Source organism: Sorex araneus, chromosome X (assembly GCF_027595985.1).
Source record: "Sorex araneus isolate mSorAra2 chromosome X, mSorAra2.pri, whole genome shotgun sequence".
In the NCBI taxonomy this organism is placed as follows: domain Eukaryota; kingdom Metazoa; phylum Chordata; class Mammalia; order Eulipotyphla; family Soricidae; genus Sorex; species Sorex araneus.
This window is the reverse complement of record NC_073313.1, coordinates 345453102-345477500: the sequence shown is the minus strand read 5'-3', so window position 1 is coordinate 345477500 and position 24399 is coordinate 345453102. Positions and strand designations below refer to the sequence as shown.

Sequence of the window (24399 nt, the reverse complement as noted above, 5' to 3'; positions counted from 1 at the left end):
TTCCCCAAAACCAGCACCACAAAGCGTGTGTTGGCAGGGTAGGGGGAGTCGAGAGAGGGTTCAACCCTGCAACTTTGCAGGAGCAAAGCAAGAATAGGAGGGAGTTGGAGGTAGAAGAGGACAAAGGAGAGCATGGGTGTAGGGCTGATGGGCTCACTTGGGCAATCATCATCATGGAGAAGCAGGTAGCCCCGGCCAGTCCCTGTGTTCAGCTGTATGAGCGGCTGGTCACTAAGCCTCTGGGATACAAAGGGCTCCCTGGACTGACCCTTGGAAGAGGATGTGCCGGATCAAACCAGGAGGCCCGGTTAGTGTTGGGTTAGTATTTAATAAGTCAGATTCATTCTGGCTGGGGGACACGGCTACTGGGCATGTGGAGGGCCGGGTTCAAGGCCCGGCACCATGAAACAAAAACCCCACAAATTTGGTATCGTTAAAAAATACAGTATTTATTTCAGAGAGGTACCTTATGCCACTGCTGTTATATGTCATTAAGAAGAAAACCAAATACTTCCAGGTGGTGCCCAGCCATGCTAGTTTCCACCACTCCTGCTCCCCGTCCTGCCCCAGGCCCCACCCACTTACCTGGACAGGTACTAGACTCCTGCTTCCACCAGGAAATGTCGACTCATACTGGACACAGAAGAACAAGATTACACTCTTTAAAATTTAACAGGCTGGGGGCTGGAGCAATAGCACAGCGGGTAGGGCATTTGTCTTGCATGCGGCGGACCTGGGTTTGATTCCCAGCATCCCATATGGTCCCCTGAGCACTGCCAGGGGTAATTCCTGAGTGCAAAGCCAGGAGGTAACCCCTGTACATTGCCAGGTGTGACCCAAAAAGCAAAATAAATAAATAAATAAATAACAGGCTGGGTGTGGCCAGAAAAGTAGATGATTCCTTCCAAAGGCCCTGGGATTCCCGTCACGCTCAGAGCGCGCAGTCCACGTCCTTTTCTTCAGCACCCCCAGGAAAGCCGCCACAAATATGCGCCCGCGCGGAGGCACACACCTATGTAATCAGACACACCAATACAAAGTACACACGATGACACGCACAGCACATACGCACGCACGCAAGCACGCACAGTACGCAAGCGGGCACGCACACTGCACGTAGACGGATGCAGGCACGCCCCTCACCGCCCCTCTCCACCCCATCCAGTGCCATCTACCCCAGTCCGCCTGGAAAACCGCTGTTCCTGCTGCACGCCTTCCGCATCTGCCTGTTTGAAATCTGCTTTTTGCCTTCACCACGGCCGGCCTCCAAGTGCTCCGCAGCCGGTGCTCCCCACTTTTGTTCTCTGCTGCAGCAGCACGGAAACCACCGCTGTAGGTTAGTTGGTTAGTCCCGAACCAGCAGGCCACGTCTGCTAGGAAGGCCTGGGCCACATCTGCGTCGTGGTCATCTCACAGCACCTGGGGCGGGAGGGACACAGGAGGGATTTCAGCAGACAGCTCCCCATTAGCTTCACCCCCTCCTCTTTGGAGCCGGACCCTTTCCGCCCAAGCACAGGAAGGGGGCTGGCTGCTCCGATGCCCACTTCCGCTGGAGCCAATCAGTCTCGCGGTGTGACCCTGAGCTGCAGGCTCTGTCCAATCAGACAATAGCCCCGCTGCTCCCTCCCCTCCCTCCTCAGCACGTGTGGGCACAATCACAGCTTGCCTCGGTTTAACCTCTTTATTTAGGGTAAGACAAAAGAAACGCAGTGCAGCTGTGGACCAGTGAAACCCTGCGCGTTTGAAATGTGATTTTCACATCTTTCCATGTCATCACGTTCTGTTCCGGAGTGGCCCATGAATACCCTTCCCTGGTACGGGCAGGCATGGACCGAGGTAGGCCAGGCTTCCATGCCTGCTCTTCCCCAGAGCCGGTGGGTGGGCTCCTGACTGCTGAACCACAGTCGGCTTCGCTTCCAAGCTATGTCAGATAGTTTGTTTATTGATTCATTGATGTATGCTCTTTGGTGTTTTTTTTTTTGGGGGGGGGGTGTCACACCTGGCAATGCACAGTCTGCACTCAGGAATTACCCCTGGGGTGCTCAGGGGACCATATGGGATGCTGGGAATCGAACCCGTGTCAGCTGCGTGCAAGGCAAACGCCCTAACGGCTGTGCTATCACTCCAGCCCCACATGCATGCTCTTTGGGCCACACCCAGCGATGCTCTGGGGTTACTCCTGGTTCTGTGCTCAGGAATCACTCCTGGTAGTGCTGGGGACCATATGGAATGTCGGGACCGAACGCAAGTCTGCCACGTGCGAGGCAAATACCTTCCCCTTTGTATTATCACTCCGGCCCCCACAGTTTATAAGGTAAAATGTTTCCCTGATGTTCTGTATAAAGCACCGAGATGTAGAACAGATCTCCACAGCTGACCGTCAGCTTTTTGTCCCATTTTATATTTCTTGGAAAACCGTTCCTTTTCCATTAATAATCTTTATTGAGTCTCTCAAATATCAAACCTGCACCAACAAATATGCAGCTGCCAGTGATAGAAGGTGGGATGGGTCTGAAGGGAACAGGGTGGAATTGTCTTTTGTATTTAGAGGGCTACAATAGGTGGTGCTCAGGAAATCACTCCTGAGGGCCGTATGTGCCTGTGACAGAACCCAGGCTGGTCTGCAGCATGCAAGCCAAGCACCCTACCTGTTATACTATTGCTCCGGCCCCCAGGCTCTCGTTTTTAGAAACCCGTTCTACAGTTCACTGATAGTTACACAACTCCAAGTAATATAAAAAACCATCACAGGGGCTGGAGCAATAGCACAGCGGGTAGGGCGTTTGCCTTGCACACGGCCGACCCGGGTTCAATCCCCGGCATCCCATATGGTCCCCCAAGCACTGCCAAGAGTAATTCCTGAGTGCAAAGCCAGGAGTAACCCCTGAGCATCGCTGGGTGTGACCCAAAAAGAAAAAAAAAAAAAACCATCACAACTACAGGCTCTATCTGGCTAAACTGCATGTCACACATTTAAATTTTTTTTTTTTTCTTTTTGGGTCACACCCGGCGATGCACAGGGGTCACTCCTGGCTCATGCACTCAGGAATCACCCCTGGCGGTGCTCAGGGGACCATATGGGATGCTGGGATTCGAACCCAGGTCGGTCGCGTGCAAGGCAAACGCCCTACCCGCTGTGCTATCACTCCAGCCCCCACACATTTAAATTTTATCCCAGCGAAACCGATTTAAAAATATACATATGCATACCAGGCACTGGTCACCTATATCAGGATACATTTTTCCTTCTCTTTTAGTTTTTGGACCACGAGCAATACTCAAGGGTCACTCCTGGCAGTTGAGCTTGTGTCCTCCAGTATGCAAAGCATTCACTCCAATTACTGATAGGCAGGCTCAGCACCTACGTTAGCCCGAGGCAAGACCTCAGAGGCCAGTCCAAGAACCAGCAGAGCACAATAGCACTAGGTGAGGCAAAAACCTCAGCTCTTCTTTCGGGAACCTTTCTATCTTCCACTTCCCACCCATATGATCAGCTAGCGTTCCCTAGATTCCCAGCATTCCAACTAACTCAGTGTCTGTCGCCCTCCTCAGCCTGTCTGATGCAGTGCTGGTAGCACAATTTGAGAAAAACAAGTGGGACCAAACAACCCTTTGGCCAGCCAATCAGAGGCTCTGACCCAAAAGGGGTCCTAAAGCCGGGATGGCGAAAAAGGACAAGGTGGAGAATAAACTCCCTACCACTCTAGGCAAACAAGGCCACAGATTTGCAGACAGCTCATTCACAGCTATTTCCCAGGGACAGAACACCCAGCTTGTGAGGGGTGGGGAGAGTGTTAGGTGGTAAAGGTGGTCGTGTTTGCCAGTTCCAGTTCCTTTCACCATTTCTTTAGCATGATAGGGGACTTCCCTGAGCCTCTGGGCCACAACACTAAAATGGGGTTTATCCTCTCCTCAGAAACTCAGGCTGTGGCCAAAGGCAACCTTTTTCAGGAACTGTGCTAGATGATTCCTTTAATGAGCCTGGGGTGTGTGGTATTTAGGCATAACAGAAATAACTAAAGGCCCATTTCTCTACAGACCAGCTCTTTGTTCCCTATGTGGGCTCGGCCCTCAAGCCTGTCTCCATGGCTTTAAGGAAGCCAGACTCACTGTTGTCACCTCCACTCCAGATCATCCCCAAACCAAAAGCAAATCCTACTAGTTCTGACTGGAACCGGGGTTGTCATTGCAGAGTCCATAGCTCTAATGGTTGTACCCTGGGAATATTTCCTAGTAGACAAAGTCTCGACTGGGAGACAATCTTGAGATAAAACAGCCCAGGAGTGGCCCTGTCACCAGCTTGCAAGCTTGCAGTGCCACCCTGGAGCAGCAGGTCACCTTACATGCCTGCGGGAAACAGCAGCCACTTCCAACTCTGCCAATTCAACATGTGGACCCCATAACTGCACCTTTATCCCCCAGACATTGCAGGCCCATTTCACCAGTTTCCTGTGGACCCCCATCTTGCGAGGCACAAGCAAAAACATGGATGTAACAATTTTACTATGAACAGAGTATTTTTCTTTCAAGTTCAGACTTTTTGTTGCTATCGTTGGAGACACACCTGGCAGTGCCGGTAAATGGAGGGTAAAGAGTACTGGGGATCAAATCCTGGCAAGTGCTATTCCACTGGGCCACAGCCCTGGCCCCCACCAGGGATTTCCTTTTAGAAAGCACTTAAGACGGGTGTATTTCGGGTCCGGAAAGGATATGTAAGAGATAGATTTGAGCTCGTGCAAAAGCCCAGACAGGGCAAGGCAAAACCAGCTAGGATGGTGAACCTTTAGCACTCTGCACCCCATCCACTCGCCGCATGTAGCTGGAAAATAAAACTCTTCCCTTTTCAAACTCTGGGTAGTGTATGTGACGTTTCGGGGCACTGCCTGTCAGGATCACACATGCGTCCTGACACCCATAGACAGCAGCCAGGGGCAGGCACACTTCCTAGGGAACTCCGACTTTACAGTTTTTTTTCTCATCCCAAGTTGAAATTCAGATTGTTGAAAAGCTTTAAACTGATATTGCAGTTTCTTCCATTCCTGTAATGGAAGAATCCTAAAATCAACCTCCACCTCCCACCTTCCAAGGCAGTTTATTTTTACATACATTTAAGAAACATAATACAAATTTTAGTTTAATAATTTAGAATATTACAGAAATTTTAAATGGGTAAATCTCGTCTTGAGTAGGGAACATAAAAGTAGTTGTGTTCATGTGTACCTGTTATGTATCTGTTACACTTCCCTGCAAACCAGTCTGAAGGAATACACATTAATGGCACACATCTCCTACTCAAACTCAAGACCCCCAATTTATGGTAAATATAAATGATGAGAGCCATTTGGCCCTCATTTATACAGAAAATAAAAACGCATTTAGAGCACCATATTTATAAAACACAAATTTTTACCAACAAATGTTTTGTTTTAGGGCCATACCCAGTGATGCTCAGGGGTTATTCCTGGCACTTAGGAATTATTCCTAGCAGTGCTTGGGATGCTGGGATTGAATCTAGGTCAGCAAGATAAATGCCCTACTCTACCTGTGATACTGTCAGTCCAGTCCTCACAACCCCCTTTTAAGGTCTTGGTACCACAGGAAAAGCCTGCTGCATAAACTTTTGTTCTATAAAGGGCAAATTATTTGACAGCTAAGTATTGAATAAAGATCTGATCAAAGAGGCAAGGAAGAAAATCTTAGTGGGTCAATTGTCTTATTTCTTTGCTTTGGGACCACACCTAGCTCAGGGCTCAGGGGCTGCTCCCAGAGGATTATAGACTCTCCCTCAGGGAGCAACCTCTGAGCACCAAGCCAGGCGTGGCCCTAAAACAAAAAGAAATAGATGATCCACTAAGATCTTAACTAAAGGTCAAGTGGAAAATCAGCTTTGATCAGCTGGGTTTCCACAAGTGTCTCAAGGATCTTGTGGAGACATACATAATGAACCACCACTCACTTGTGGGCACATGTTACCAGCACAGCCCCCGAGTGCTAAATTCCTGGTTTTGAGGTGGAAGTTCCACTCTCCATTTCTTATTCCACATCATTCCGTATTGCCCTCCACCTCCCATTCCCAACCCCACAAAACAACTGCCCACAGGGTACCACAGCTGTCAGATACCTGCATGGACCATAGAAATAACATTAGATATTACAATGCCCTTCAATTCTTTCAAGGAAAAAAAAAATTTAGCAGGCATTTAACTGCTTTTGGTAAAGTAAAATCCAATTTGCTCCCTTTAGTGGTAAATAAAATCCTTTGCATGTTTGTATAGAAAGGAAGCAGACTCCAAATTTAGTTTTACCCCCAAATCTATACAATGTAATTCTGCTTTGAAGCAGTGAGACCATTACACCTGTGACCACTGCCTGTGACGTTGTGGGAGTCTTGGTAACGGGCCTTGCACGTGGTCTACCTGGATTCAATTCCTGTCACCACAATGGTGATCCCTAAGCAACACTGAGTATGCCCCACCCAGAAAACAAAACAAAAAGTCCTAAAACTGCAATGACCAAATCTGGCTTTTTGTTTAAAAATGCACCTTGGTTCCTTTAGAAGTCTGCATCCAAGGTAAAAGAATTGTCTGTTGGACTTGACATCACTCCCATCCTCTGATACTCTCCTACTCTCTTCTCAAAGAAGTTAGTCTTCCCTTCCAGTGAGATATTCTCCATGAAGTCAAATGGATTTTCTACTCTGAACACCTGCAAAGGTTTACAGCAAAATATAAATACAGAATACCAATTTCCAAAGAATGAAAGGGATATGAAAACATTATTTACCTTGCTAAAACCCAGCTCCAGCAAAAGTCTGTCAGCCACAAATTCAATATACTGTTTCATTAACATGCAGTTCATCCCAATGAGATTCACAGGCAAGGCCTCAGTAAGGAACTCCTAGGAACCAAAATATAAGTAAGCTATTCTCAACGAAACAGAAGTCTTCTGTAATCAGAAAACCCATCTGAAAGAGATGGGTATTTCAGCAAGCAGGAAATCTTTAGGTTACCTGCTCTATTTTAACAGCACTCAGGATTATTTCTTTCACTCTCTGCTCTGAAGGTTTGTGTATTAGATGTTTGAACATCAGGCAAGCAAAGTCACAATGTAAACCCTGGAAAAAAAAGATTTCAGATCAGATAATACCAACACTTCTATCATTAACATAGATGAGGAAACAGCTTTGTTAGCACTCAAATCCTATTTGGCCAAATTAATTAGACAACTGATGGGAAAAGAACTTCAGCTGCTGAACAGGTAACCAGGGCCTTCATGTGCCACATAGATAAGCTGGTCCTCCCTAATATGATGTTGCAAAAGACAAGGCTGGGAGCTCTCAGTGCTAATCTTGTCACTTTTCTGCATCTCCCAGCAGGGAAAGCAAAACTTAGTCAAATTTTTATTTTGAGGATACACCCAGCCTTGCTCATGGCTTATTTCTGGCTGTGATCTCAGGCACCATTCACTCCTGGTGGGGTTCTGGGACCATATCCAGGTCAACCACATGCAAGGCAAGTGGTCTGCCCACTATACTAATTCTCCAGCCTTGGCAGTCAAGTTTTTAGATTTACATACTAGTGCACAGAAAATCAGTAATGCAATTTTACGTATGCCTGAGTACCCAATAGCCCTGAGAGTTCGCCACAGGAAGGAAAATCATCCTAATAAGGGAAGATCAACCATGTTGGTTGATCCCGCTATGCTCTAAGTAGAGTCTCCCTACTTTCCAAGGGAACTTATACTAGAAATTGGGGCACCTTCACCTTCCTATCTGCGGTCAGGTAACAATAATAAACAATAAACATACAATGGATCAGAATGGGTTCTCACTACCTGAGAACCCACCTTCTTAGCAACTTCATTTTATTATATTTTTTTGCTTTTTGGGTCACACCCAGCGATGCTCAGGGGTTATTCCTGGCTTTGCACTCAGGAATTACTCCTGGCGGTGCTTGGGGGACCATATGGGATGCCGGGGATCGAACCCGGGTCGGCCGCATGCAAGGCAAACGCCCTACCTGCTATGCTATCACTCCGGCCCCCAGCAACTTTAAGTATGGTTGCAACATCTTGTATAGCACCACATGTCTAAATGTAAAATGGCTTCAGTGAATTCAAATGTTTCCTATTGCCAACTCACGTTGAATTCACGTGAATATAGGGCAATCTGATATCTAGGTGTCACGTGTCATTAAAAGTAGACTCACCTCATCCCTGCTAATAAGTTCATTGGAAAATGTGAGGCCAGGCATCAGTCCTCTTTTTTTCAGCCAGAATATCGACGCAAAAGAGCCAGAAAAGAAGATCCCTTCCACTGCCGCGAAAGCCACGACACGTTCTCCTATTTAGGAGTTAATACCAAGTTATTGCCAAGAACTAATATTCATGTTCCTAGGCAGCGCTAACAAGCCCGTGAGAGCACTAAAAAAGGCTCAGGAATAAAACTGGACTAAAAGCATCCTTACCATAGGTAGCCTCTCTGTCTCCAATCCAGCGCAAGGCCCAGTCCGCCTTCTTCTTGACACAAGGCATTGTTTCAATAGCGTTGAAGAGGTATTCCCTGCAGGTACATGGAACATCAGCAATCACAACCAAGACCATCACAAGTTTCTAAGAGACCTGGGACCAAGGCTAAATTGGGACTCAAACTGAAATGTCCAATGGCTTCCTTTATTCTAATGTTCTTTTTTTCTTTTTGGGTCACACTCGGCGATGCACAGGGGTTACTCCTGGCTTTGCACTCAGGAATTATTTCTGGCAGTGCTCAGGGGACCATACGGGATGCTGGGAATCGAACCTGGGTTGACCACGTGCGAGGCAAACACCCTACCTGCTGTGCTATTGCTCCAGCCCCTATCCTAATGTTCTATATAAAGTCAACATCCATTTGTTTTCATGCAAATCTAAATAAATGCCTTGTTTAATGAGGTGGCTAAATTCTGAGAAACTGTGACCTTAAACTTTGCTTTTTTTGGGGGGAGTCACACCCAGCGATGCTCAGGGGTTACTCCTGGCTTTGCACTCAGGAATTACTCCTGGCGGTGCTTAGGGGACCATATGGGAGGCCGGGGATCGAACCCGGGTCGGCCGCGTGCAAGGCAAACGCCCTACCCGCTGTGCTAGACCTTAAACTTTGTCTCTGTGGGAGTCAGTGCTATTACAAAAACCTAGATTTATAGCTGACCACACTCACCTAAGCTATATAGAGGTCACCGTCATTCGTGGAAATGGCACTATGCAGCAATGACAGCTACTAAACTCTAGTCCATATTGAGCACCCAAATCTACAACCATAAAATTCTTAGTCTGGGGCAGAAACGATTGAACAATTGAAGAGGAAGCGTGTTTGCCTTGATCAAATTCAATCTTTGATATCCCATATGGTCTCCTGAGCAATGCCAGCAGCAATTCCTGAATGCAGAGCCAGGAGTAAAGGAGTAACTCTGAGCATTGCCAGGTGTGACGCCGCCCCTCCCCGCCAAGCTAAATACAAACAACCTCTTAGTCCATTACATCAGAGTATTAATTGGCTTAATTAAGTCCACAGGCCCTATAGTTTAAGGATGAACAAGTGTTACTGATAGGACTAAAGTTAAGCCAACCATTATCCGCCACCCACTGTACTATCACTCCAGCCCAAAAGCACTATCAGAACTATCATTTCAGTCAAGCTGCTGTGTGCCTAAATTAGTATCAAAGTTCACTGCTGCCTCTGCATTACTTGAGGTTATTTTCTGTTCTAGAACAGGTTCTGTTGAGACAAAATTACTTCTGTTTTGCATCCTGCACTCAACCCTTCATCCCACCCCAGCCTCAGATCTGCCTGGAATAAAGGTTAGACCCAGAACTTGGTTCATCATACAGAGCCTCTACTAGAGATTTTTTTTTTTCCAAAGACTTTACATGGGATATTCAATGATATACCTCCACCTCTAAAATTGACACAACCTCATAGCTTTTCATCAAGTAACTGGCTGCTAAGGTGATTTAAAGCCTCTTCCTCCGAGCAGACATAACATGGCTAGGTACCTCAGATATTTTCGTCTCTTTTCTACCCATATGAACTGAAAAACTGGCATGACAGGAGGCGTCATTGGGACAGAGGGAGGGCAGAGGACACTCAGGTGTTGGGTGCGGTGTTGAAATGGTGTGCGCGTGTAATTTATCCTGAAGTGATAGTTTATGGTACTCAATAAAAAAGAAGAAAACCCCGGAAATAAAGCATCTAGCGACTCGGCGCACCCAAAACACATCCAAATACTCACCTTTCTTTGGAATCTTTAATGTAAGTATCAATGAGGAGACTGTACATTTCAGAGTGTATGTTTTCCATGGCAATTTGGAAGCCATAGAAACAGCGGGCTTCTGTCACCTGAACTTCTTGGCTAAAGCGCTCGACCTAGGCAGGAAAACAAAAAGTTCCGCCTGAAGAGACTGCCCTCAGCATCTGACAGTTTTTGTGCCTTACTCCTTCCCAGGCACAATTTACAGTTCAGGGGACAGGCTTGCCTCTCTTGGGTGTGAGTTCCGTGAACACTCCATTCACTCATTCATTCATTCATTCATTCCTTCCTTCCTTCCCTTCCTGACTTACCCCGCGTTGGCGGACGCCCGCCCCTGCCTGCCCCCACTCACCAGGTTCTCATTGACGATGCCGTCGCTGGCGGCGAAGAAGGCCAGGATGTGCGATATGAAGTACTTCTCGTCGGCCTTGAGGGCGTCCCAGTGCTGGATGTCCTTGGAAAGGTCCACCTGGGGGTCGGGGACCACGGGGAGAGGGAAGGGCGGGGAGAGCCCGTCAGCGCGCGCTCCCCTCGCGGCCGGCGCCGGCAGCGCCTCCTAGTGGGCGCGGCGGCGCGGCGGGAGAAAGCGCGCTCTCCCTCGCGGGCGCCCCGCGTCCCCGCATCCCCGCATCCCCGCGTCCCCGCGTCCCCGCGTCCGGGGCCGCTACCTCCTCGGCCGTCCAGAAGGACGCCTCGGCCTTCTTATACATCTGCCAGATGTCGTGGTACTCGATGGGGAAGACGACGAAGCGCCGGGGGTTCTCCCGCAGCAGTGGCTCGTCGGCGGCGGCGTCGGGGGCCCGCACCTTGGCTTTCTGGTGGGGCGAAGGGGCTGTTGGAGGACCCGGGGGGCCACCACCCCACCCCGCCCGTCCCGTCGGGGGCCAACGCGGGGTCCGGCGGGCGGGACGGGGGGCGGGGCGGGTCGGGGTGCCCTGGGCGCGCGCGCCTCACACACACACAATACGGTTTGCGCGCGAAAACCCGGCGGCGCCCCCACTCCTGGGGGACCCGCCCCTCGGAATCCCCTCGCGGCGTCCCCCGGGGGTCGCGGGCGCTCTCGGGACCCCTCACCGGCTCGTCCGGCTCCTGCAGGATCCTGCGCGCCGTCTTGCTGGCCAGCACCCGCGTGGCGCTGAGGGTCGGCGGCGTATTCTCCTTATCCGAGAGGCTGAGCCGCTTGAGGGGCGACGTGCGCAGCTGCTGGGGTCGGCTGTTGTCCACCAGCGGCGTGAGCGGGACTCGCTGGGGCCGAGCGACCGAAGTCATGGTGCAGGGCGCGGGTCCGAGGTGCTAGCGAGTTCGGGACAGGTGACTAGGGGCTGAGGAGGGGCGGCCTCAGAAGCGACCTCGGTACTTAAAGACCCCGCGCAGGGGACGGCGGGATTTTGGAGGCGGGGCGAGGATGCTCCCGCCAAGGTGGGTTCGAACGCTGGCCCATCCATGTTCGCGCCCGAGACCCCCAGACCGGACCCCCAGACCCTAGGACGCCACGCCGACCCTGGTACTGCGGACCCCATGAAGCGCCATGGTCCCGGGGGTCCCCAGACAGCCTGAGGAGGAGCCCCCCCCAGCGCGGACCCTGAGGGTGGGATGGGCGGGATGTTACAAGAGGGCAGGGACGCGCGCGCGCGCGCCCCGAAAACCGGCAGCCTATTGGCCACGGGCTGAGGCAACCGGCCTTCCCGCCAGCGGCTAAATCGAAAAGAAACCCACACCCGCCCTCGCCCGCCTCCGAAAAACCGGGAAAAGGGCTGGATTTCCACCATTCTGGCCGGAGTGGGGGATGGGGAGGGGGACGGAGGTACCCCGAGAAGGCGCGTCCCGGATGGGGTAAGTGTGCCCTCCCCAGCGCGCGTTGGACCCCCTTGACTGTAAAATGGGAGCGTTAGGGAGCAGAAAGAAGACCCAGGGAAGTTGAGGCACACAACGGCGTGCGGTAACGACCCCCTGAGCCTAGAACCAGGCGTAGCACACAAGGTGTGGCCCCAAACGCAACCCCCCCGCCCCCCCCATCCCCGTCTCCCCACCCCCGACTCAAAATGAGAAGGCCTCCAGGTATGTGGGCCACACCCAGCAGTGCTTATCAAGCCTATTCCTCGCCCAGTGCTCAGGGACCACTCCTGGCAGTGCTCGGGAGGTCATAAGCACGCGAGGTGGGGATCAAACCTAGGTTTAAGGGACCGGAGCAGCGATAGCACAGCGGGTAGGGCGTTTGCCTGGCACGCGGCTGAGTGGGGTTCGATCCCCCGCATCCCATATGGTTCCCCAAGCACCGCCAGGAGTTAATATTCCTGAGTTCAGAGACAGGAGTAACCCCTGAGCATCGCCAAGGGTGGCCCCCAAACAAAACCAAACCTGGGTTTACCGTGTGCAAGGGAAGCAAGTGTGTCCCTCCCCCCTCCCCACACTCCTCCTAGCTACAAATGAGAGGGTCTTTTGAGGGGCTGTTTCCCACTGAAAGTGTCTGCACACAGCCTGAAAGCTCGAAGAATGAATGAATGACTTCGGAATTCGTTACTCTGCGGGCATCAAACCACCTAGGGAAGAGTTTGAAATCTATGGTCAAGGATACAGAGAGATATAAACTAGACATACAAGGATATAGAGAGGTAGGAACATGATATACATACTGGGAACATTGGTGGAGAATGGGCACTGGTGGAGGGAGGCACTCGATCATTGTATGACTGAAACGTAATCACGAAAGTTTGTTAGTCTACAACTGTCCCTCATGGTGATTTATTAAAAAATTTAAAAATTAAAAAAAAAATAAACAAGATATACAGAAATATAAACTTCTGCTAGGTTTCCACGTGTGTTTAGTTTTCCAGAACTCCTCAAAGAGGTCTGCTTTGCAAATAGAAGTTGCTAGAAATGAATATTTAACTTGGTCCTAAGAAAGTCCCAGTAGCTGCTAAATATGGTTAGGTATGTCATCAAGTCACTAAATTTTGCGTCTCTGTCAGATATAAAGCATTACAGAGGTGGAGGTGGGGAAGACAGGAAGACAAACCCTAGTTCCAGCTTGCACTTCCTCAAAGTCCCAGTTGGTATCTTAGCCCCTTGTTCTCCCTGGAACGTATCTCTCACTTGCTGGACTCTCTTTGCTTGCATTTTCCACTCTGGAGAAGCCCGGGTGTGCTCTTGAACACATACTTCTCTTTCTTTCCCCTCACATCTCAGCAAGTTTCACTCACTCAAAACTATATTGCTTCACTATGGAAAAACGAAAGTCCTACTTGGCGTTCTTTAAGTATAAGTATGTTCGTCCTCGCCAGGGGTGACCCCTGAGTGCAGAACCAGGAGTAAGCCCTAAGCACCTCCGGGTATGGGCCCAAAGACAAAAAAAAAAAAGGTAAAAATATGCTCAAGCTAGAGCGATGAACGCAGCTGGGTCACATTCAGCACAGACACCGCGCCATTTAAAGCTTTGGTTTGCCGTTTATTTTAAATAAAGCAACTCCCCGGCGCGGTCATTTTCCACTTTAGCTCCAGAAAAGGGACCCTTATTCATGGGCGACTCTGGGGTTGAGTGGGCCAAGAATTCACTCACTCAAATGGGGTGCTGAAATGCAACCTATCACAATTGTCCCGGTTGCATTTCAGCACCCCCCCCAACCCCCGCTCCCATGATGCACGGTGCAACAGCCAGCCAACACCCCCAAATGTCCAAGATGCTGCTGGACAGCCATGGTGGCGGCGCTTTCGGTTGGACTTTTTTACAAGTGCTACGTTTCCCCCTCCACCCACCAGTTGGAAATCTGGCGCCAAGAGAAGAGGCGGCACTTTTCCTCCCCCACCACCTCCCCTCTGAGTCAAGGGCCTAAACCGGGACCCCGCCCCGGCGGTTCTTACACAGTCGCCGGAAGAAGGAGCGGCTACGTGATTGTGCCGGAGGGGTCGCGAGCTCTCCTGGGCAAGCCCGAGCTCCGGACTTGGGCTCCCTGCTGCCTCCTCATCTGGGGTGCCTCGGGGTCGTAGCAAGAAGGGGGCTCCGTGCACCCGACCCTTCCTCCCGAAGAGCGTAGGCCCCCGCCCTCGAGAAAACGGGGACGCGCACGGGCTGTCCCGGACGCAGCGATCCGGGGGCGTGGTTCCGAGATCTCGCTGATTGGCCCTCGAGACTGCCAATCAGTCTCCTCCGAGACTGATTGGCACGCCACACCTTGTTTTTCCGGTGCGCGCCAGTTCAACTGGGAAGTTGGCGCGCTGGCTTCCAGGATGGTAGCCGGTGATTGGCAGAGTTCTCAATGTTATGTGCCAGCCTCCCTTATTCGACTTGGGGGTGGATTGGCATCGGCATCCTCACGCCCAGCCCACTAGGTACCTGGATTAGGTCAAGTTCCCAGGCCGCAGCTGAAGGTGCCCCATGGCCTGCAGTGTCCCTTGATAGAGATGCAGCAGGTGCGCGCACGCTTAGTCTTCGGGGCTCCCCACACACCTTGCTGCAGCGCAGCAATCACTTGCGATGCCAGCGGTCATCGGCAGCAGATTTTGCAGGAATCTTGCTGGGCGCTGGCAAGTGGCAGCGAAATCAAACTGGAAGCTGTAGGCTCTTTAACCACAGAGCCATCTGGCAGCCCCTGGTTTACCCTTTTGAGGGCATGGGATTGGGGCCTCACAACAGAAGTGCACAGGGGTTACTTCCAGCGAGAAGTAACAGGGTCCCGGGCATCCAGTGTAAGCCTTCTATGTGCTTTGAAAGGAAGGAAAGTCTGCAACATAGCACCAGAAGAATCAGGATGGAAAACACTGTTAAGTGATATTGTGATATTGTTGCACCCGCGTTTACCTGAACTCAATGAAAGCTGCCAAAACCAAAGTAGGAAATGGATAAGGAGTTTTATTCGTGCATCATTCACTGTGCAGAGGATCGGGACCTCTAGCCTACAACAAATGACTCAAAGACTAGGATCATGTTTTGACTAGATTTCAGGGGAGGTTGGGTTCAGCAGGAGGTACTCAGGACTTACTCCTGGCTCTGTGCTCAGGGATAACTCCTGTTGGGCTCCGGCAGCCATATGGGATGCCAGGGATGGAACCCCTGTCAGATGCATACAAGGCAAGTGCCCTACCCAATGTACTACTGCTCTGCCCAGACTACAATCACATTTATATCCTAAAACTACACTCCAGTGTGTCGTAAAACAAAGCACCAATTAAAGCATGCAAGATTAACTGCAATGAGAACTAGAACCATAGTAAGCAGGTATAGCATTTGTCTTGCACCTGGCCAACCCAGGAACCGGCACCCCATATGGTCCCTGGAGCCCTCCAGGAATGATCCTGGAGCACAGCTGGTGTGGGGGAGAGAGAGAGAGAGAGAGAGAGAGAGAGAGAGAGAGAGAGAGAGAGAGAGAGAGAGAGAGAGAGAGATTAACTGCAACCTGTAGTAAAACATTGCTTCTATTCAACAGATATGATTATAGTCATTTGATCAAAAACGAAGAACTAGTTTTACACTACTCAGGGTCAGAACACACTGTCCTGTAACTTAGCAGGGAGCCAGCTCAGATGGTAGCTGGTGAGGTTCAGCAGCTAGCAGGAGTTACAGAGCCAGCACAGAATTACAAAGTTATGCCAGTTGGGTACTCATAAATCTCAAGGACAGACTTTTGTTGTTTGTATTTTGAGCCACATGGGATAATACTCAAGGGTTACTCCTGGCTCTGTACTCAGGGATCTCTCCTGGGAGTGCTCAGAAGACCATCTGAGGTGCCAGGGATCAAACCCTGGTCAGCTGCATGCAAGGCAAACACCCTACCTGCTGTACTTTTTCTCTGACCCCAACAGTATGTAGATGAAGTTTTCTATACCCATTCAATATTATAGCAGTCTCACATTTGGTACATATAATAACATCAGCGTAACGTAAAAGAACAAATGGTACAATCCCACTTATGTGAGGTACTTAGGGGACTCAGATCCACGTGGACAAACCTTTCCCAGGAAGGGGAGTTTCCCCATGGATGGATTTTGGGGGTGGGGGCATGGGGGGAAATCTCTGTGTTTGAAGATCTCTGTGTTTCAAACCCAGAGTTTCAAGTCCAGAGTTTGTTTATTTACTAACGACCAGTCAACTTTCTCTTAACTCTTTACCGAGTGTTGGTTGTCTTTTTTTTAAAACTAATTTACTTAAAGAGGCTACAAATCTCTTTTCTCTCTAAATCCAATGGGAGCAAGGAAAGCTTGCCTAGGGCTCTGGTGGGCAGCCTCTGAGGCAGATTGTAAATGGGTTGTCAGTCGTATCCTGAGCAAACTCTGGAGGGGAAGGGAAGGGCCTCTAGGGCACTGAGATAAAATTCCCCTGGCTAGTCACGCCATCCACACACATTAGCTAAATAATAACTCAGGAGGAGCAAAAAACCTGGCAAAACTGCCCTGCAGAGAAGATGCCAACCCATCTTCTTGAGTAGGTCCATTTCGACTCCCTCAGGGTGGTAGGAAGCAGAGACCAACACTGGATTTGGCTCTGAACTCCGAGATCACTTCTCACTCACCAGACAATAATGCTTGGAGGACTGGCTAGTACTGAACCAGCTGCGAAAGCACAGTGGGTAGGGTGTTTGCCTTGCACGCAGACGACCGGGTTCTATTCCCAGCATCCCATATGGTCTCCTGAGCACCGCCAGGTGTAATTGATAAGGAGTTTCTGCATCACTTGTCCGGAAGTGGACACAGGGCATGGGGCGTGGCCCTCCTCAGGACCTCCTTGGCGTTCCTCAGAATACTGAAAGCACTGGTCCTAGGGAAGTTCCATGCTTTGCAGTTAGCCACTCCCGCTGGCCTCTCTTGGTCTCTTGAAATAGAAAACTTGGGGCTGGAGCGATAGCACCACGGGTAGGACATTTGCCTTGCACGCAGCCGACTGGGTTCTATTCCCAGCATCCCATATGGTCCCCTGAGCACCACCGGGAGTAATTCCTGAGTGCATGAGCCAGGAGTAACCCCTGTGCATCGCCAGGTGCGACCCAAAAAGAAAAAAAAATAGAAAACTAAAGCTATTTGAATACGTGTGACCCTCAGTCCCCTCCTTCAGTTCAGTTCCAGCTCCCCAGTGAGCTCCAGCCCCACAATCACTGTTCCCACTTTTCTTGTCTTCCATTTGCCAATTTTTTTTTTCATTTACCAATATTCTTCAATGGAAGTGAAACAGAAGCAGCCCCTGTCTCCCAACGGGAAGGGCAGTAGTACCGCCTGACCATCACAAGTAGGGCAGGGGATGGAAGCCGTGACTCATGAAAGCCCATGCTTCAGTTCCGAGAAATGCTGGCCATTGTGTGAGGCTCTGGACTTGGTTAATGCCTCCTGCTCCTCCCATTCTCCCGCCCCTGGCTGTCTGGTTGGGAGGCCCCTGACTGCAGGCTTCCTGCCCCGGGGTGTTGACCAAGTCGCCTCTCCAGCTTCTGTTTGTCCTTTTTGAGTAATCCTCCTGTATGGGGGAGGAGGCAGTTGCACTGAGCCAACACCCCTGCACGGTGGTTTTGGGGGTGCTGGGGGTGGTGGGTGGGGTATTGGGTCTCTACCTGGTGCTGCTCTGGGGCTACGCCTGACTCGGTGTTCAGAGGTTGTTCCTGGCAGTACTCGGGATCAGGTTAGTGCTGGGAATAAAAGCCAAGCCTCCTGCTTGCAAAGCATGTCCTCAAGCCCATGACAGTATCTCCTTGATCTCAAGTGGGCTCCATGAGGAATGAAGGGGAAGCATCTCAACTGAGCGGGTAGGAACCTTCCAGAGAATTCCCCAGACAGAAGTTAAACATGAACTTGTATTGGACTGGGTTCAGGCAGAGTACAGAGATACAGGACAGAATTTGGGGCCAGAGCCCCACCTTAGACTAAAGGAGCAGGACTTCTTTGAGAAAGACCTTTCTCTCTTCTGGGGGCACTAGTCACATTTGCTAGAAAAAGGACAAAGCTCAGGGATAGAGCAATAATCTTTGCAGGTGTGAAGCCCTGGGTTCAAGCCCTGACACCAAACACACAAAACACACACACCTCTGAAGTTTGTTTGTTTGTTTTCATTTTGGGTCGCACCCGGCGATGCACAGGGGTTACTCCTGGCTCTGCACTCAGAAATTACTCCTGGCGGTGCTCAGGGGACCATATGGGATGCTGGGAATTGAACCTGGGTTGGTCGCGTGCAAGGCAAACGCCCTACCTGCTGTGCTATTGCTCCAGCCCCACCTCTGAAGTTGAAGATTTTAGTGTTGATGGCAACTTATTATTGGACTTGGACCTACATCAGGCCATTGGCATGGCCTGTTCCATCTGTTAGTTTCAGAACAACCCCCTCCTTTGCTTCAATCCACTTAAGCTAAAATTTCATACAGGCGATCCCTGACATACATTTTTCCACTTGAAAAATAGCATGGAGGATAAGCAACAGCGTAATCTTCTTTCGTTCCGCTCCCAGTGGGCGTTTCCACCTCACCACATATATGACCCTATTGGGACAATTGATAAGGAGTTTCTGCATCACTTGTCCGGAAACGGACAGGAAAGGGTTAAGAAAGTGGCCTGTAGGACATCCCAGTGGAGCTTCTGACTTTGGGTGTTCCCTTCAGAGTGACCACTTCCCTGTTTCTCCCAGCGAAGCTCAGATATGATAAACTGGGATCTCATCGAAGAACTGCTTTCTAGGGCAGGAGAGACAGGTATGGGCGTTTAGGTGTTTGCCCTGCCAGTGGTCGTCCTGGGTTCGATCCCCAGCACTGCATATGATTCCCCAGGCACTGCTGCGAGTAAACCCTGAGCACAAGTGACCCAAATACCAAAATTAAATACTTGTTTTCTAGCACCAGTGATGTGATTCTGCCACAGAGCATGTGCCTTGCATGTATGAGAGCTGGGTTCAATTTCCAGCACCACAAAAGTAATTACTTCCTGCCCAGAAGACTTTAGACTGTGGTCTCTAGCCTGGCAGAAGAAGAAATTCCAGGACATGCAGAGCCCGAGGAGGAAATGATGAAGTACCCTTGGGGGCCATTTTTAGGGTGACTGGAGGTGCAGGTAGGCCTCAGTGCAGGGCTGGGACCGCCCCAGAGTTTGCATTAAGACATACTTGTTTCTGTTGCTTGGAACCTGAAATTCATACACATTGGTATGTTTGTTATGCTTCTTTTAAATTCTTGCTTTGTCTCCTCATCTCCAGTTTTGATGGTATTTGTAGTCCAGTTTGTTGTTTTTCTTTTGAAGCAGTTTTACTTAATCATGAGATCTTCAGTTTCCCCGAGGGAACGGTCTGTCTCAGTCCCAGAGAGGTTGATCCTGCCACTTCGCCCTCTACACAGGCTTCTGGGGTTTCACTTTCAGCCGGGGGAGGAGGGTCACACCTTCCCACATCCGGATGGAAAGTCAGTGACTGGTCTGCTGCAGCCGTAAAACAGGCATAAATAAACTTATCTAGAAATGGGGCCCAGAGATAGTCCAGCTGGGAGGGTGCTTGTCTTGCAGGGGGCCAACCCTGGTTTGATCCAGGCACCCATATCATCCCCTGAGCCTGCCAGGAGTGATCCCTGAGCACCACTGGGTGTGACCTCCCGCCCCCACTTCAAGATACCAATGTCTTGAAACTACTTAATGATTTTTTTTCTTTTTTTGTGCTAGGGAGGGGAAGACCAACCAACCAGCTCAGGACCGCACCCAGCAATGCTGAGGCCTAAGGATATGATGCCACTCAGCCTCTGCCAGGGAGCACAGGGGCCACTGGCCATGCTCAGAGGCCTTGGGGACGACACCTGACAGTGCTCAGTGGGCCATGTGGTGCTGGGGATTGACCTGGATGCCTCTAACCCCTGAGCTCTCTCTTCAGCCCCTTCATGAGACATTTTTCTTTTTTCTTTTTTTTTTTTTTGGATGACACTCAGTGATGCTCAGGGGATTACTCCTGGCTCTGCACTCAGAAATTACTCCTGGCAGTGCTCGGGGGACCTTATGGGAGGCTGGGGATAGAATCTGGGTCAGCCGCGGGCAAGGCAAACACTCTCCCCGCTGTCCCATCACTCCGTCCCTTTATGAGGGTCTTGTGGAGATTAAATGGGTTCGTACAGGGCCCAGGGGTGCCTCAGCAGCAAACACTCAGCCTGCCTTGCTAGAGTGATGCCACCCATTCCCTTCCTGACCCTGGAACTCCGGGTCTGGTACCTCTGACCCCACAATGCGGTTCGAATTCCAGCGCACAGTCAGCTAAGCGCTAGCATTGGCGCTAAAGGTGTGAGACCCTGCCAGGTGTGCGGTCTCCAGTGTTCGCATGCGTGCGAGTCCATGATGGACAGAGTGTTTGCAAGCCCGGCTCGAGAGCACCCAAGCATTAGACGGTAGCAGTTGCTGTTCTAAAGTATCTCACCAATCCTCACAAAAACCTTCAGGTCCTCTCCAGTTTCTCACGAGTTTAAACAGTGCTCCAGCGAACTTCTGTGTATTTCTGTGTGTGGGTGGTGCTTGGGGACCAGAAGGTGCCTGGGATCAAACTGGGGTCTCCAGCAGGCCTTAAAGAGCTCCAGCCCTTTGAACTGTCTCCCTAGCCTTTCCTTTGTATTTCTTCATGAATAGAATTACTGGGTCAAATATGGTTTTATTTTCACTTTTATTTTTTTAAATAGGAACCACACCCAGCTGGGGGATTATGCAGTGCCACATACCCAACTCAGGCATGTTCTGGGCATGTCCTCCACTGGGCATGAGTCACTTCCATGGCCCTTTTTTCAGGGGGAGGGGCGAGGAACTCCCCCACAGTGCTCATCTGGTATGAGGCCCCACTAGGAGCTACTCAGCCAACCAGGCTGATGGTTCAATGCTTAATTAAGGTCAAGAATGCTACAGTGTTCAAGGTCCGCAGGACCAGGGACCCCCGTAGCCACTTGATGGTGCTTGGGAACGGACAGGGGCACAGCTGGGCCTCAAGGCTACCCCTGCAGGGGCTGGGTAGGGGACCCTGTGGGGTGAAGGGTCGAACCTGGGTCCCGCATATCCTGTGTTCTTTCCTCAGCCCTAAGCGTCAGCATTTCATTTCATTTTCTTTTAATTATTTTTATTTTGGGTGGATTTGGGGGACCTGGTGGCACTAAGGACTTACTCCTTGTTCTGTGCTCAGGGGCCATTTCTGGCAGCACTAGGGGATCCATATGTGGTGCCAAGCACTGGGGTTGGCTGTGTCCAAGGCAAATACGTGCCTTACCAGCTGTGCTCTCTCCAGTCCTGGGGATAAGCATTTACAATGCCGAGAGCTACTCTCAAGCTGCCTGTTACAGTGTCGGCCGGTTTACACCCCGGCTAGCAATAAATGGGGAGGGCCCCTTTATCTATATTGCTAACAACTGTCTTCTGTGAATGGAAGCTAACGTGTCCTTATCTGAGTTTATTGGTTATTATGGAGATTGAAGTTGCACATTTATCTTATGTCGGTTTTTAATCTCTGAACTTTATCCAATTATTGATAGGGCTATGATTTTTCCTACTGAGAAATAGGAGTGCCACTGATTTTAGATGTTCTAGTTTGTATGCTGCAGCTAAAGTTCCCACTTTGCATTCATCGTTTTTGATAAATGCTACAGGTGTTTAAAATGGGAAGAAACAGTACTTGGGACCAGAGAGGTTGTACAGCAGGGAAGGTGTTTTGCACGCTGGCAACTTGGTTCAGTCCCAGGCACCACCTGTGGTCCCCTGTGGTCCCCTGAGCCCATCAGGAGTGATCGATTCCCGGGCACAAAGGCAGGAGTAAGCCCTGAGCACTGCTGGGGAAGGTATGAAGACAAACAAGAAGAGACAAGAAACAGTCCCTGCAAGAGTACCCAGAGCTTCCTCTGTGCCCTTTGCCCCCCGCTCCCTCCACCTTACCCAACCAAAGGAGGTTGTGAAAATCAGGAAACTGATATTGGTACGACACTATTCAGTAAATTACAAACCTCATCAGGATTTCACCAGTTCCTCTCTGTGCTGGGTGTGTGGCGGTGGACATGTTTTTATTTTATTATTTATTTATTTTGCTTTTTGGGTCACACCTGGCAATGCTCAGGGGTCACTCCCGGCTCTGCACTCAGGAATTACCCCTGGCCATGCTCGAGGGACCATATGGGATGCTGGGAATGGAACCTGGGTTGGCCATGTGCAAGGCAAACGCCCTACCCGCTGTGCTATTGGTCCAGCCCCTGGACATGTTTTTATTACAGTGCCCGAAGTCGAACCCAGCACCTCACGTGCCAGGGAGTTTCTGTGCCACTGAACTGCAGCTCTGCTCCCATACATGTTTTCTTTTGAAATTTCATCACCTATAGACCTGAGAAGCTTCACCAAATCACGATGCAGAACTCTCCCACACCACCCAGAATAGTCACACCCCCAGCCCGAACTCAGGCATCCAGCAGTCTGGACTCTGTCCCTCTCGCCCGTTGCCTGGGGAATGTTAAGTGAATGCCTTCACGCCCTGAGTGGCCCTTTGTGATTTTTCTCTCTGTCGAATGCCCTTGAGCTGGACCTGTGTTGCTCAGGATATCTGTAGCTGGGCTTTCACCACTCCTGCTCTATATTCTTTCATCATGGTAGTTCTGTAATTGATTCTTTTTAAACTAGATTCCAGTTTTATTTCATCTGTCAATGAAGAATCAGATATATATATCTGTGTGTATATGCACTGTAGCACTGTCGTCCCATTGTTCATCAATTTGCTTGAGCAGGCACCGTAACATCTCCATTGTGAGACTTATTGTTACTGTTTTTGGCGTATTGAATATGCCACAGGTAGCTTGCCAGGCTCTGCCGTGCGGGCGGGATTATACTCTCAGTCTCTGTAATTGATTTAAAGTGTGCCCTAGAACCTTCTTATTCTCCTCCTCCTCATTATTATGGTAATGCCAGAGATAGAACCCAGGTCCTCATAAATGCAATGTAAGTGCTCTACCACTGAGTTACACCATAACCTTTCATTATTATACTTTTTGTGTGCTTTTTTTTGGGGGGGTAGAAGGTGGGGAGAGCCACACCCAGTGATTCTCAGGACTTACCCCTGGCTCTGTGCTCAGGGATCACTCCTGGAGAGCTCAGGGGACCACATGGGGTCCCAGGGCTCAAATCCAGGGCAGCCGCATGCAAGGCAAGTGCCCTACCCACTGTACTACCACTCTGGTCCCACGCTATTATACTTTTATTTCCAATTTTTCTGGGCTATTCTAATATTTATTTGTCTAAATGAATCTTATAATATTTTCCCTCCACATTCCAAATCAAAAGAAAAATATCTAATGGATATTTTTTTTTTTTGGTGGGGGCCGCCCTAGGTCTGTGCTCAGTGGCCACTCTGGCCATGCTCAGGGAACCATCACTGTCACTATCACTGTCATCCTGTTGCTCCTCAATTTGCTTGAGCAGGCACTAGTAACATCTCCATTGTGAGACTTGTTACTGTTTTTGGCATATCAAATACGCCATGGGTAGCTTGCCAGGCTCTGCCATGTGGGCGAAATACTCTCGGTAACTTGCCGGGCTCTCTGAGAGGGTTGGAGGAATCAAACCCAGTTCGGCCATGTGCAAGGCCTACCCGCTGTGCTATCGCTCCAGCCCAGGGAACCATATGTCAGTGTTCAGATGTTCAGATGTCTAACCCTATGGTCTCCTATAGATCACTTTAATGGTCCTCATCAAATTCATCAATCAGAATTTTAGTGGCTTCTCTAATGAACATTATATTCTTTTTTTTCTTTTCTTTTTTGGGTCACACCCGGCGTTGCACAGGGGTTACTCCTGGCTCTGCACTCAGGAATTACTCCTGGCGGTGCTCAGGGGACCATATGGGATGCTGGGAATCGAACCCGGGTCAGCCACGTGCAAGGCAAACGTCCTACCCGCTGTGCTATCGATCCAGCCCCTGAACATTATATTCTTATGTACTAGACAATATGCTCAAACTATCCCAAAGTACAACTTCATGGCGTTGTTTGATCAGGACATAGTCGGGTCTGTAATCAATAGAATACTCGTCACTCACCCGGCAGAGTCCAGCAGGACTAGGAGTTTCCAAACCAAGCTTTGAAACCAATGCTCCAAGAAGTGGCTTTTTAAAAATTTCCCTCTTTGTTCAAAGTGTGGTGATGAACACATGTGTGCACATATCCTTTGAAAT

The 24399-nt window shown here is 50.0% G+C and overlaps 1 protein-coding gene across 3 annotated transcripts in view; it reads right to left on the bottom strand.

Annotated features, from left to right (window-relative positions):
- Window positions 1–447: 447 nt before the first annotated feature.
- RRM2 (ribonucleotide reductase regulatory subunit M2) overlaps window positions 448–24399 on the bottom strand; it is a 51090-nt gene continuing 27138 nt past the window's right edge. Inside the window, exons 1-12 of one of the 3 annotated variants that reach the window (XM_055122342.1) lie at window positions 14142–14315; window positions 12917–12973; window positions 11358–12823; window positions 10952–11098; window positions 10636–10752; window positions 10266–10399; window positions 8466–8560; window positions 8208–8341; window positions 7010–7114; window positions 6784–6897; window positions 6543–6705; window positions 453–1419 (exon numbers count right to left, since the gene is read on the bottom strand). In XM_055122342.1, coding sequence (XP_054978317.1) covers window positions 6553–6705; window positions 6784–6897; window positions 7010–7114; window positions 8208–8341; window positions 8466–8560; window positions 10266–10399; window positions 10636–10752; window positions 10952–11098; window positions 11358–11552 — 1194 coding nt within the window. In that variant the 5' untranslated portion in view covers window positions 11553–12823; window positions 12917–12973; window positions 14142–14315 and the 3' untranslated portion in view covers window positions 453–1419; window positions 6543–6552. Of the gene's footprint in view, window positions 1420–6542; window positions 6706–6783; window positions 6898–7009; window positions 7115–8207; window positions 8342–8465; window positions 8561–10265; window positions 10400–10635; window positions 10753–10951; window positions 11099–11357; window positions 12824–12916; window positions 12974–14141; window positions 14316–24399 lie in introns of those variants that run through there. The other 2 variants (XM_055122343.1, XM_004609413.2) reach the window with 2 other exon arrangements.